This window comes from Pan troglodytes, chromosome 9 (genome assembly GCF_028858775.2).
Source record: "Pan troglodytes isolate AG18354 chromosome 9, NHGRI_mPanTro3-v2.0_pri, whole genome shotgun sequence".
NCBI lineage: Eukaryota > Metazoa > Chordata > Mammalia > Primates > Hominidae > Pan > Pan troglodytes.
The window spans coordinates 12,296,424-12,308,724 of record NC_072407.2 but is presented as its reverse complement, the minus strand read 5'-3'; the positions used below and the strand labels follow the sequence as shown (position 1 = coordinate 12,308,724).

The window sequence follows — 12,301 nt, the reverse complement described above, 5'->3', positions numbered from 1 at the left end:
TCATCATGTTGGCCAGGATGGTCTTGATTTCTTGACCTCGTGATCCGCCCCCCTTGGCCTCCCAAAGTGCTGGGATTACAGACATAAGCCACTGCACCCGGCCTGTCTTCCTCTAATGAAAACTAGGCTGTTGCCTCTGGGTTCTGTTTCCCTTGCAGATCTCCCAAAGTAAGAGCTATTTTTCTTCCCACAGCTTAAAGCCTGGGAATAGAATAGATGCCCAACTTGTTTCCCCTTGCTGCTTCCAAATTGCTTCTTCCTCTTGTTCCTTTAAAAACCATAGCTCCTGGCCAGGCGCGGTGGCTCATGCCTGTAATCCCAGCACTTTCGGAGGCTGAGGTGGGTGGATAACAAGGATCGAGACCATCCTGGCTAACATAGTGAAACCCCATCTCTACTAAAAATACAACAAAAAAATTAGCCGGGCGTGGTGGCGGGCACCTGTAGTCCCAGCTACTTGGGAGGCTGAGGCAGGAGAATGGCATGAACCCAGGAGGCGGAGCTTGTAGTGAGCCGAGATTGCGCCACTGTACTCCAGCCTGGGCGACAGAGCAAGACTCCATCTCAAACATAAATAAATAAATAAATAAAAATTTTTAAACAATTAAAAAAAAAACACAGCTCCTTAGAAGAGTATGTCATCTGGCTGCTCATTACTTCTTCTGTTCCTGTCACCTTCCAACGTTGTAGTAACTCCACATTCATTAAAGATTTTAACACTTGGATCACTATTTCCCACCTCATTTCTGTCCTCATACATGGGAACTTCAACATAATGTTGTAACCTAGGTTTCCATTGTGGCTTCTTACAACTTCACATGAGCACTCTCACTAATGCCATCTTCTCCTAGACTTCATTTACTATAGATGGGCTGATGATTTCCTATTGTTTCTAGCCCAAACATCTCTTCTGAGCTCCAGGCCCATATATCCAACTGGATATTTCTACTTGGATATTTCATGGAACTTCAAATTCAACTAGTCAAAATCTGAACTCTTCATCTTTCTCACAAACCTGATTCTTCTATTCTTAAAATCATGTTATATAGAATCAATGTCTACCAGTTACCCAAGCTAGAATTTGGTGGCGGAGGGCGGGGGGGAGTGCGGTCATTCCAGACCCCTCTGTATTTCTTAGAGACCACATCTCATTAGTCACCTCCTCCCTAAGCTGCATCTATAGTCCAGGAGTCCAGAGGTTTTCTGACTAAACCTCCCCAGAGAGTAAACCTGGTAGCTAAGAGGGCAAATTCTTGAGTAAGCATGCCTGTGTTCAAATCATAGCATCCAGTTTATACTGTGTAATTGTTGGCAAGTAAATTATGTTTTCTGGGGCTCCATTTTCTTACCTGTGAAATGGGTATATAATAATATTGCTTACCTCTTGAAGTTATTGGGAGGAATAATTATGATATGTAAGATGCCTAAAACATAATTAGTACTCTAACTTTTAGTGATGTTAATAACATCAATGATAATAATGCCCGAGTGAAGCCAGCAGTGGCACCCATCTGGCTGCATGAATCAAGGAAAGAGATTCAGAAGATATCCATTGCTTTAAAAAAATCAAACAATTTTTTTTTTAGAGACAGGGGCTCACTCTGTCACCCTGGCTGGAGTGGGTGCCCCTACTGGCTTCATTCAGGCATTATTATCATCTTATATATCATAATTAATTGTGGTTTCACACAATCATAGCTCACTGCAGCCTCAAACTCTTGGGCTCAAGTGATCTTCCCACCTCAGCTTCCTGAGTAGTTGGGACTACAGGTGCACACCACCATGCCTGGTTAATTTTTTACATTTTTTTGGTAGAGATTAGGGCTCTCCCTATGTTGCCCAGGCTGGCCTTGAACTCTTGGCCTCAAGCCATCCTCCAGCCTTGGCCTCCCAAAGTCCTGGGATTATAGGTGTGAGCCACTGTGCCCAGTCTCAACTGCTTTTTAATCAGATTTCCAGCCAATCCTTCATTCAGACCTACTCTGCACCCTTGGCTTTAAAGGAACCCAGTACCTCCAATTCTTAAGAGCATGGGTTCTGAGGGGCAAATTAGTTTACTCTTACAGGCTTTCAGTCTACAGGCATTTAACTTCTTATGCTCTACACCTGCGCTGTCTACTGTGGGCGTCAACGAGCCACACTATCGTGCTGCTAAAATTTGAAATATTTTTGATATCTTGGTTTAAAATATTATTAAAATAAATTTTTACTTATTTTTACTTTTTAAATGTGGCTACTGGAAAAATTTAAATTACGTATGTGGCTGGTATTATGTGTCTATTGGACAGTGTTGTGTGCGTCTTACAAAATTGACATTTCTCATCTGCTGTCATGTTTTCTATCATTGTATTTAGTCTTGTAGTTTATATACTTTATTTCTTTATTTTCCTTTTTGGGCACTGTCCCAGGAAAGCAAAGATAAATGCATATGTTACATCTGTCATGTTTAACTGGAAGTTCTACCTAAGCTTTTCACAATGTAGCTCCTGCTTATATTTGTGCACTTCGTGTCCTGTCACTACTCTATGGCCCTGCCAAAATGAATTACCAATAGCTTTCTGAACACACCAGGAAGCTTCCAGATTTGCCTTTATTTTTTTGGCCTCCTTTTTCCGGAATACCTTTCTAACCCCTCCCACCTGTCTGCCTATAAGTTACTCATTTTTCAACAGCTAACTCAATTTCACCTTCTCAAAGGAGCTTTTCTTGACTTTTCCTCGTACCAGTTGAGAAGACTGCTCGGGGATCCAGAATATTTCCTGCATTTTTTTTGTTTGGATAATTATCTGTCCTACAAAGGGAATCCATTTTATTCGTCAGACCCTGTAGTGCCAAGTTGAGGGTCTAATACATAGTAAAAACTAAAATAATGTTAAATGAACGAATGAAGAGAGTAACAAAGAACGGTGGGATTGTAGAGAAAGGAGAGGCTGACTGAAAACGTTTCGAGAGAGCAGTGTTTTTAAGCTGTTCTTCAGAGAAGTTTTTGACAACTGGAGATGGTGTCAGGAATTTTCCAGGCAGTGGGAACAGGACAAGCAAAGCTTCCCTGAAGACAAGCAATATGCTAAAGAAATAGCAAATCATCCAGTTTGGAAGGAGCATTGGTAAGACCAGATCATGCAGGGCGTTGAGGTTATAGAAAGGAGTTTAACTATTGTTCTGAAGATAATGGAGAGTTAAAAGGTTTAAGCTGGAGAGAAAGAGAATTAGTCTTGTGTTTTAGCATTATCACCTGTGGCTGCAGACGGATAATGAATGCGAGGGGCATGAGTGGAAGCTGGAAGACAGCGAGTTCATGGAGATGAGGAGAAACTGGATGTTGTGATCTACGGGTGGGTGGGGGGCAGTGGTGGTAAGTGGGGATAGAGATCCGGGCACGACCGCCGGATGTGTAGGCGGTAGAATGCACAGGACTCAGTAAAAGATGAACATGGGGAGTGAGGGAGGAGTTTTTAGTTAGTATGAACGGGAAGGCGAGGGTACCATTTACAGCGACGGGTAACCACGCGGGAGGAGCAGGTCAGCTCCCGACAGTGGAGGTGAAGATGCGTGCGCCTCGCGCACCTTGTCCCTCGCGCGACGCCGTCCGCGCCGCCCGCGGTTCGGTCGGGAGCGGCAGCCCGTGCTCCGGTTCCGGTTCCGGTTCCGGCTGGCGTCTGCACCTGCGACCACCGTGAGCAGTCATGGCGTACTCCACAGTGCAGAGAGTCGCTCTGGCTTCTGGGCTTGTCCTGGCACTGTCGCTGCTGCTGCCCAAGGCCTTCCTGTCCCGCGGGAAGCGGCAGGAGCCGCCGCCGACACCTGAAGGTAAGAGCAGGCCAGCTCCCTCTGAGCTTCCCGGCGCCGAAGAGTACGGAGAACGCTGCTTGAGGGAGGGGTGACTCTGAGAGTCTGCAGCCTTCACCGAAATATCCACCAAACTGACTGGAGAGGGCGGGCGAGACGGCGTTGAAGGGCCAATGCCCACGGTTCCGTTGTTATCAGCGGGTGGCGGCCCAGATGGTTCTGCTGCTGGAAGGGCCAGGAACGTATGCATGCAGGTCTGGGCATCCTCTAGGTGGCCTTGCGTACTCCCGTTTACGCGCAGTCCCTGCTGTCTTACCCCACTGGCTTAACTCATCTCGTCACCGTTTGTTCACGTGCTTTGAGTCAAGGGTTCCCAGTTGGGTTTCCCTCTTTAGGTTTTCCGTGTACTTTCTGACGCGCCGCTTGGTACGAAATCAAGGCAAATGGAATTGGTACAGCAAACCTTAAGTCGTTATGTTTTTTCAACTTGGTGCTGGGCGCTCACTGCTTCAGGCTCTTCTTGTGCCTTTAAAAATATATCTTGAAGATTTTAGTAACCCCAGTTTCAGTTACTGAGGTGGTTATGAACAAATTATTACGTTCCCCTTATTGAAACAGTATTTCTCTGTTAATTCTTCGTTGTTGGCATGATGTATGTGGTGTTTAAAAATTCATCCTCTTAGCTGCACTGGGGCCTTTTACAGAATGAGTGTAAAGGCACGGTGCTGAAGGCTGGGAGAAGGAACCAGAACAGTTTTCTATAGGTCATGAAGTTCTACTGGTAACTTTCTCCTGTAAATATCCTTGTAATATCTTTGAGACATGATTTTACGGTGTCTGAACACTTCCAGTAATGTTTAAACTGTTGATTGCTGGACAGCTCCTTTTGAACTGTAATCCACTTCCGTCCGCTTTATGCACATTGACTGTAGTTCCATTCTCTTGAGCATCATACACACTATAAATGCAAAGCACCAAGCTTTAGGGGTGGAGGGCAGATTGAACACATAATTCTGTTTACAGAATTTGCCTGATAATCTTTATGCTTGTAAGACTATCCACTTGGGAGGGACTTATAAAACATCTTTGCGTATTTGTTCTTTTTTTTCCTTTCTGTCTTATTGCAATAATCCCAAATATTTTTACCTGCTTTGTCTAATGATATTGTCTACCTTGAAGAAGAGTAAATTCATGATGAACCTGAACAGTGAAGATTCTTCGAAAACTTTTTTTTTTTTTTTTTTTTTTTTACTTTCCATTATGGTGAATCATCTTGAACAAGTACTATTGACTGTGAGTGGGAGACACTCTTCTGAACGTTGTAGAAAATGTAGAGTGGAGATTAGACATGGGTTGTTCCCTTGAGAACTCAAGTGTTGGTATTGAGTGTTCTCATGTTAGGATCTTTGTACCTTCAGTTCTCTTTATTCCTGAAGTGCTGTGCTTTTCCCTCAGTGCCCTTCTCATCATTCAAATTTCTGCTCAAATGAAACCTCCTCAGAGAGACTTCCCCTGATGACACTAACTAAAATAACTCTTTTCTCCCATCATTCTCTATTTTATCATGTTTTATATTCTTCATGATAGGCATCACTATATGATATGGAATATTCTTAAGTGTTTACTTGTTTGTTTTTTTGTCTTCACCTTCTAGAATGTAAGTTTGCAAGGGTAGGGACTTTGTCTTGTTTACCACTGTTTCTTCAGTACCTGGCATATAATGGGCAGTCAATAAATACTTTAAGATTATTAAGCTACCAATACTGTAAATTCTGTTTTTGACAAGGAGAAGCTACTTAAGTAGTATAACCTAGGAAAAAACTTACCTTGAATGGTACATTCCAGTAACTGAAACTTGCAGCAATAAATCTTAACCATTTTGGGGTTACATACGCCTTTGAGAATCTTATAAAAGCTATGTATTTTCTTTCTTTCTCTCTCCTTCCTCTCTGTGTCCCTCCCTCCCCCCTTTCCTCTCTTCCTGGCCCCCTTTCCCTTTCCCTGGGTCTCACTCTGTCACCCAGGCTGGAGTGCAGAGTCATGATCACAGCTCACTGCAGCCTCTACTTCTAGGGCTCAACTGATCCTCCCACCTCAGCCTCCCAAGTAACTGGGACTACAGGCACATGCCACCACGCCTGGCTAATTAAAAAAATTTTTTTGTTTTTGGTAGAGATGGGGGTCTCATTGTATTGCCCAGGCTGGTGTCGAACTCATGGGTTCAAGTGATCCTTCTGCCTCAGCCTTCCAAAGTGCTAGGATTACAGGCTTGAGCAACTGCACTCAGCCTAAAACTGTATGTTCTCTCTAGAAAAAGGTACATACTCTTATTGTACTCAGAATTTCAGTATCAATTCAGAGAATTCTCAGAACCTAGAAATCCCTGCTTTGAAGAAAGGAATAACCCTGAGTATTTGAAAATTCTTAAAAATACATGTTGTTATGTCTTCCATTTTTGCCCATTGATGTGCATGAAACAAGCACAGTTCCCTTTCCGCACGAAAGCCTTTAAGATAGTCTTTTAACAAATATTTATGATGTACCATATCACATACTGTGCACACAGTGTATAGACACTGTGTATTCCAAGAAAAAATGAGCGAACTCTGTGCTTTGAGGCGGCCACAGTTTAGTAAAGGAAAGTAGACATGTCAACAGATAAATGCAAAACAGACATGTTAGCAGATACATGCAAGAGTGTCAGTCACAGTTACTCAAGTCTGCGCAGGGAACAATGAAGACATGTATGCAATGGTCAGTGTTATTGGGACTTAAGAAGGGTTTCATAAACCAGGTGTGACAGCTCATGCCTGTAATCCCAGCACTTTGAAAGGCTGTGGTGGAAGGATTGCTTGAGCCTGGGAGTTCGAGACCAGCTTGGGCAACATAACAAGACCCCCATCTCTACAAAAAAAAGTTTGTTTTTTTTTCAATTAGCTGGGCATGGTGGTGTGCACCTGTAGCCCCAGCTACTCTGTAGGCTGAGGTGGGAGGATCGTTTGAAATTTGGAGGTCAAGGCTACAGTGAGGTGTGATTGTGTAACTGCACTGCAGCCTGGGCAACACAGTGAGACTCTGCCAAAAAAAAAAAAACAAAACAAAAAAAAACAGGTTTCATAGAACATAGAGGAGGGAAGTCTTTTTTTTTTGATAACAGCTTTCTTGAGATCTAATTTATATATCATACAATTCACCCACTTAAAGTGTACAATTTATTGGGTTTCAGCATATTCAGAGTTGTACAACCATCACTACAACCAATTTTAGAATATTTCTTCAGCCCCCAAAGAAACCCTGTACTTTTTAGCTATTACTCCACAAATCCCCCAGCCCACCTCCAGCCCTAGGCAACCACTGATCTACTTTATGTCTCTATAGATTTGCCTGTTCTGGACATTTGGTATAAATGGAATCATATAATATCTGATCTTTTGTGACTGACGTCTTTTAACTAGCATAATGTTTTCAAGCTTCATCCATGTTGTAGCATGTAGCAGTACTTTTTTTATGGCTGAATAATATTTCATTGTGTGGATATACCACATTTCATTTATTCATTAATCAATTGATGGACATTGAATTTTTGCCTTTTAGCTATTATGAATAATGTTGCTACTGATATCTGTGTACAAATTTTTGTGTAGACTTAATGTTTTCATTTGTCTTGAGTGTATACATTTGGAAAATGTGAGCATTCCAGTGTGGCTGGAACTAAGCGTGGAATTTCTAGGTCGTATGGTTATTACATGTTTAACCTTTTGAGGAACTGCCAGACCATTTTCCAAAGCAGCTGTACCATTTTACATGACCACCAGCAGTGTAAGAGGGCTTCTGGTTTCTTGTCAATACTTGTTTGTTATCTGTCTTCTTGATTATGGCCATCCTAGTGGGAATGAAATGGTATCTCATTGTGATTTTATTTGCATTTCCCTGGTAACTAATGACATTGAGCATTTTTTGTGTGTTTATTCACTCTTTGTCTATTTGTATATCTTGTTTTGGAGAAACGTCTATTCAGGTCCTTTTAACCCTCTTTAAAAGTCAGATTACTTGTCTTTTTTTTTTTTTTTTTTTTTTTTTTGAGAGAGACAGGGTCTCACTCTGGTGCAGAGGCTGGAGTACAGTGGTGCCATCATTGCTCACTGCAGCCCCAAACTCCTGGGCTCAAGTGATTCTCCCACCTTACCCTCCCAGGTAACTAGGACTACAGGTGTGTGCCACCATACCTGGCTAATTTTTAAATTTTTTGGCAGAGATGAGGCTCTCACTATATTTCCCAGGCTGGTCTTGAACTTTTGGCCTCAAGTGATCCTCCCACCTTGGCCTCCTGAACCACTGGGATTACAGGTGTGAGCCACCACACTTGGCCTCTTGTCTTTATTGTTGAGTTGTAAGAGTTCTTTGTATATTCTAGGTACAAATCTATTATCAGATATATGATTTGCAAATATTTTCTTCCATTCAGTGGTTGCCTTCACTTTCTTGATGGTGCCCTTTGAATAAGAAAAGTTTTACATTTTCTCTGACGAAGTCCAATTTATCTACTTTTTTCTTTTGTTTCTCCTGCTTTTGGTGTCATATCTGAGACAAATTGCCAAATCCAAGGTCATGAAGATTTATGCCTATGTTTTCAAGTTTTATAGTTTTTGCTTCTGCAGTTAAGTCTTTGATCCCTTTGAATTAATTTGTGTATATAGGTAAGGTAGGAGTCCAACTTCATGTGGATATATAGTTGCCCCAGCACCATTTGTTGAAAAGACTCTTCTTTTCTCATTAAATTGTTCTGGCAGCCATGTCAAATCAGTTGACTCTAAATGTAAGAGTTTGTTTCTGGACTCTCAATTATATTACATTAATTTATGCACTTATCCTTATGCCAGTACCATGCTGTCTTAATTATTGTAGTTTTCTAAGTTATGAAATCGTGAAATGTGTCCTCCAACTTTGCTCTTCTTTTTCAAGATTGTTTTGCTATTTTGGGTCCTGTGACCACCTAGCATTTCCATAGGAATTTTGGATCATCACTTTAGTTTCTGCCAAAAAAAAAAAAAAAAAAAATGCCAGTTGGGATTTTGTTAGAGTGAACTGAAGCAATTTGGAGAGTACTGCCATCTTACCAATATTAAATCTTTCAATCTATGAACAGAGGATTTCTTTTTTATTTATTTAGGTCTTTAATTTATTTTAAAGGAGATTGTAGTTTTTAGTGTGAAAGTCTTATTTTGTTAAATATATTCATAAGTATTTTATTCTTTTTGATGTTGTTATAAATTTTGTTTTCAGATTGTTCCTTAGTGTATAGACAATTAGTTTTTGTATATTGATACTGTATCTTGTCACCTCGCTGAACTTGTCTGCATATAGAGATAGTTTTACTTTTTTTTTTTAATCTGAATGCCTTTTATTTTTATTTTTACTTTTTTTGGCCTAACTGCCCTAGCTGGAACCTTTAGTGCAATGTTGAATAGAAGTGGTAAGAACAAACATCCTTTCTTGTCCTTGATCTTAAGAAGTATGCTTTACTAGCATATGTAATGTTATCTGGGGGCATTTCGTAGATGCCTGTTTTCAGGTTGAGGAAGTTCCCTTGTATTCTTAGTTTGCTGAGTGTTTTTCATTATGAAGGGGTATTGAATTTTATCAAATACTTTTTTCTATGTCTGTTGAGATGATTATGAGATGATTATGTGAGTTTTGTCCTTTACTGATGTGGCATATTACATTAATTGAAATTTAGATGTTAACCCAGCTTTACCTTCCTTGGCTAAATTGAGGAGGCAGTTCTTAAAGTGTTTTGTTTTTTGTGTGTGTGTGTGTGTGTGTGTGTGTGTGTGTGTTTTTAAATAATCCAGATGAAAAAGAAGGGCATTCTAGGTAGAAGAAATACAGAGCAAAGAAACTTAGGGCCAGGCACGGTGGCTCATGTCTATAATCCCAGCACTTGGGGAGCCCAAGGCAGGTAGATTGCTTGAGGCCAGGAGTTCGAGACCAGCCTGGCCAACACGGAGAAACCCTGTCTCTACTAAAAATATAAAAATTAGCCCAGTCTAGTGGTGCACGCCTGTAATTCCAGCTACTTGGGAGGCTGAAGCAGGAGAATTGCTTGAAACTGGGAGTTGGAGGTTGCAGTGAGCTGAGATCCCACCACTGCATTCCAGCCTGGGCGACAGAGTGAGACTCTGTCTCAAAAAAAGAAAAAAAAAAAAAAAAAGAAGAAGAAGCATGGAGCCTTGAAGTATCCTTAGAGTTGTGAGAGAAGACACCAGAGAAGTTGGCATGGGCCAAATTGTGAAGGTTTTTTTCTGTCATTCTTAAGGAGATTGGGTTTTATTCTAAAGGCAGATGAGGCATCATTGAGTGTGTAAGGAGAAGAGAAACATTTAACCTGGTTTTAGAAAGGACACCCTGGCAGCAGTGTAGACACTGCGTTGTGAGGATTTCTTCAGGGAGAAGATTGTTGTAGTCATCCAGTTGAGACATCATGAGCATCACCAAGTCATTGTCATTGGGCTCATCAGTTAGGGTGCTTGTGACAAGTGACAGAAAAGTCAGCTTGACTAAGACAGGGAATTTATTGACTTGTGTAAATGAAAAGACCCTGTGTTAGAAATGTCTTGCAGTATGGTTTGAACCAGAGACTCACAGTTGTCACACTGGGGCTCTAGCTCTTATTTTCTGTGTCTTTTTCACTCTGGGTTCATTCTCAAGTTGGTTCTGTACTCTGGCTGCTCTATCAGGGTAGTAACAATGGTTGCAAAAGTTTCGGACATTACCTCCTCACATTCTATTGCCCAGAGAAAGTGAGAGTGCCTCATTTATATATGTATGTGTGTAGAGCTGGCCTGGAACTCCTGGCCTCAAGTCATTGTCCCACCTCAGCCTCCTAACATGCTGGGATTACAGCACTTTGCTGGGCACAGCTCCAGGCCTCTTTTCTTTTAAGTCCTCCATCACTCTCACCTTCCAGCCTCACTCCCAAGATTCTTTCCCAGAAGTTCCAGCAAACATATCCATTCACGTTAATGGCTTGAATTAAGTTAACTTGTGGTGCTGTGGGTAGAAAGAATATACTGATGAATCCACTCTGGAGTTGAGAGGAGTTCCCAAAGGAAAATATGGATATTAGAGCAAGAGAGGTTATCAATGGATAGATTGGAGGGAAGAGAATAATTTTAAGAGACATTTTTAAATAGAATGGGAAAGTGAGGGAGAGGGAGACATCTGGATTATTCTCAGGTTTAGGTGAAGGGATAGATGGTGATTTCCTTTGCCAAAATAGGAATGGAGGAAAAGTAGATTAAAGGTGTGTGAAAAGAAAATAAAAACTTGGGACCCCAGTTCAGTATGCCAAAAGGAAAAAATTAAGCTGAAAGCTGAGTCATGCAAGAAACTGCCTTTCCTTTTGTTCCTAAGCAGGTAGCTACAGATAAAAAATTAAATATCTCTGCAGGTAGCTACTCTATGTTCACCGTATCTTACGTAAAGTGCCGATTTACTGAGCACCAGATGAATACATAATTGACTATTCCTCTACCTGCTCCTTTTCTCTTGCAACATATAGATTACCATACCCTTCTTTCCCCTCCAGCTCACTTTTCCCCTTGAAATATTGAAGCCGTCAAAATCATCTTTGGAGAAAGGGACAGACCTCTCTCCTGGGCATGTCCTTAACGTTGGCAAAATAAACTTCTAAATTGATTGAGGCCTGTCCCAGATACTTTTTGGTTTACAGGTGTAAGATGATTAATCCAGGAATTGGAAAAGTAGTATTATGTCCCTTTCTTCAGTCTTCTTTCCTGTGTTAACATCCTAGCTCCCTCATCCATTCCTGGTATGACCTAGGTGCAAGTATTTGAACACAGCCCTCTCAGAAGAGGCTCTTAGAACTGCAAATAACAGCATATCTAAGACAGTTCATGAAAGAGCAAACTGTTGTTTCCCTGCACTCTTCTTCTTCTATACTTAATGCTTTCTGGGGATTGCTTTAGTTTTTAGCATTTTCCTTGCTGACTTTGCTGTATGTTAGAATTCTGAGCCTTTTTTTCTTCTTTTTAATAGGAGCTGCTCATCTAGGTTTTGTTTATTTTCTGCTGTTCACTTGATGTTTCGGAATGAAATGTAGGAATTTGTAGTTTTCCTTGTTGCATTTTATTTGTTTAAATTTGGCCAAGAATTCTAGCTCTTGAAATTTTTTCAGAGCATTCAATGTTTCATTCAATGTATTTGCTTACCATTTCTTAGCTGTGTGCCATTCTTGATTTTTAAAAAACTTTTTGTTAAAGACATTTTCAAACATAAGCAAAAGTTGAGAGAGGAGTAAAATGAATCCATATCATCCTGCTTCAGCAGCCATCAATACATGGTCAGTCTTGTGTCATGGGTATCCCCACCCACTTTTCCCCCCATTCACTGGATTATTTTGAAGCAAATCCTAGACATTGGATCATTTTTCATCCTTAAATGCTTCAGTATGCATCTCTAAAAACAGATTCTTATTAAAATGTAGCCACAA

At 41.0% G+C, this 12,301-nt stretch overlaps 1 protein-coding gene across 25 annotated transcripts in view; it reads left to right on the top strand.

Annotated features, from left to right (window-relative positions):
• The first annotated feature begins 3,612 nt into the window (after positions 1-3,612).
• The window catches only part of RIC3 (RIC3 acetylcholine receptor chaperone), a 77,129-nt gene continuing 68,440 nt past the window's right edge, over positions 3,613-12,301 (top strand). For 17 of the 25 annotated variants that reach the window (XR_008537974.2, XR_008537973.2, XR_010147461.1 and 14 more), the window contains exon 1: positions 3,613-3,810. Coding sequence is in view for 7 of the 25 variants with exons in the window: in XM_063783788.1 (XP_063639858.1) it covers positions 3,687-3,810 (124 nt within the window). In the remaining 18 variants the exon portion in view is untranslated. The remainder of the gene's footprint in view (positions 3,811-12,301) is intronic. The other 8 variants (XR_010147464.1, XM_063783784.1, XM_063783783.1 and 5 more) reach the window with 5 other exon arrangements.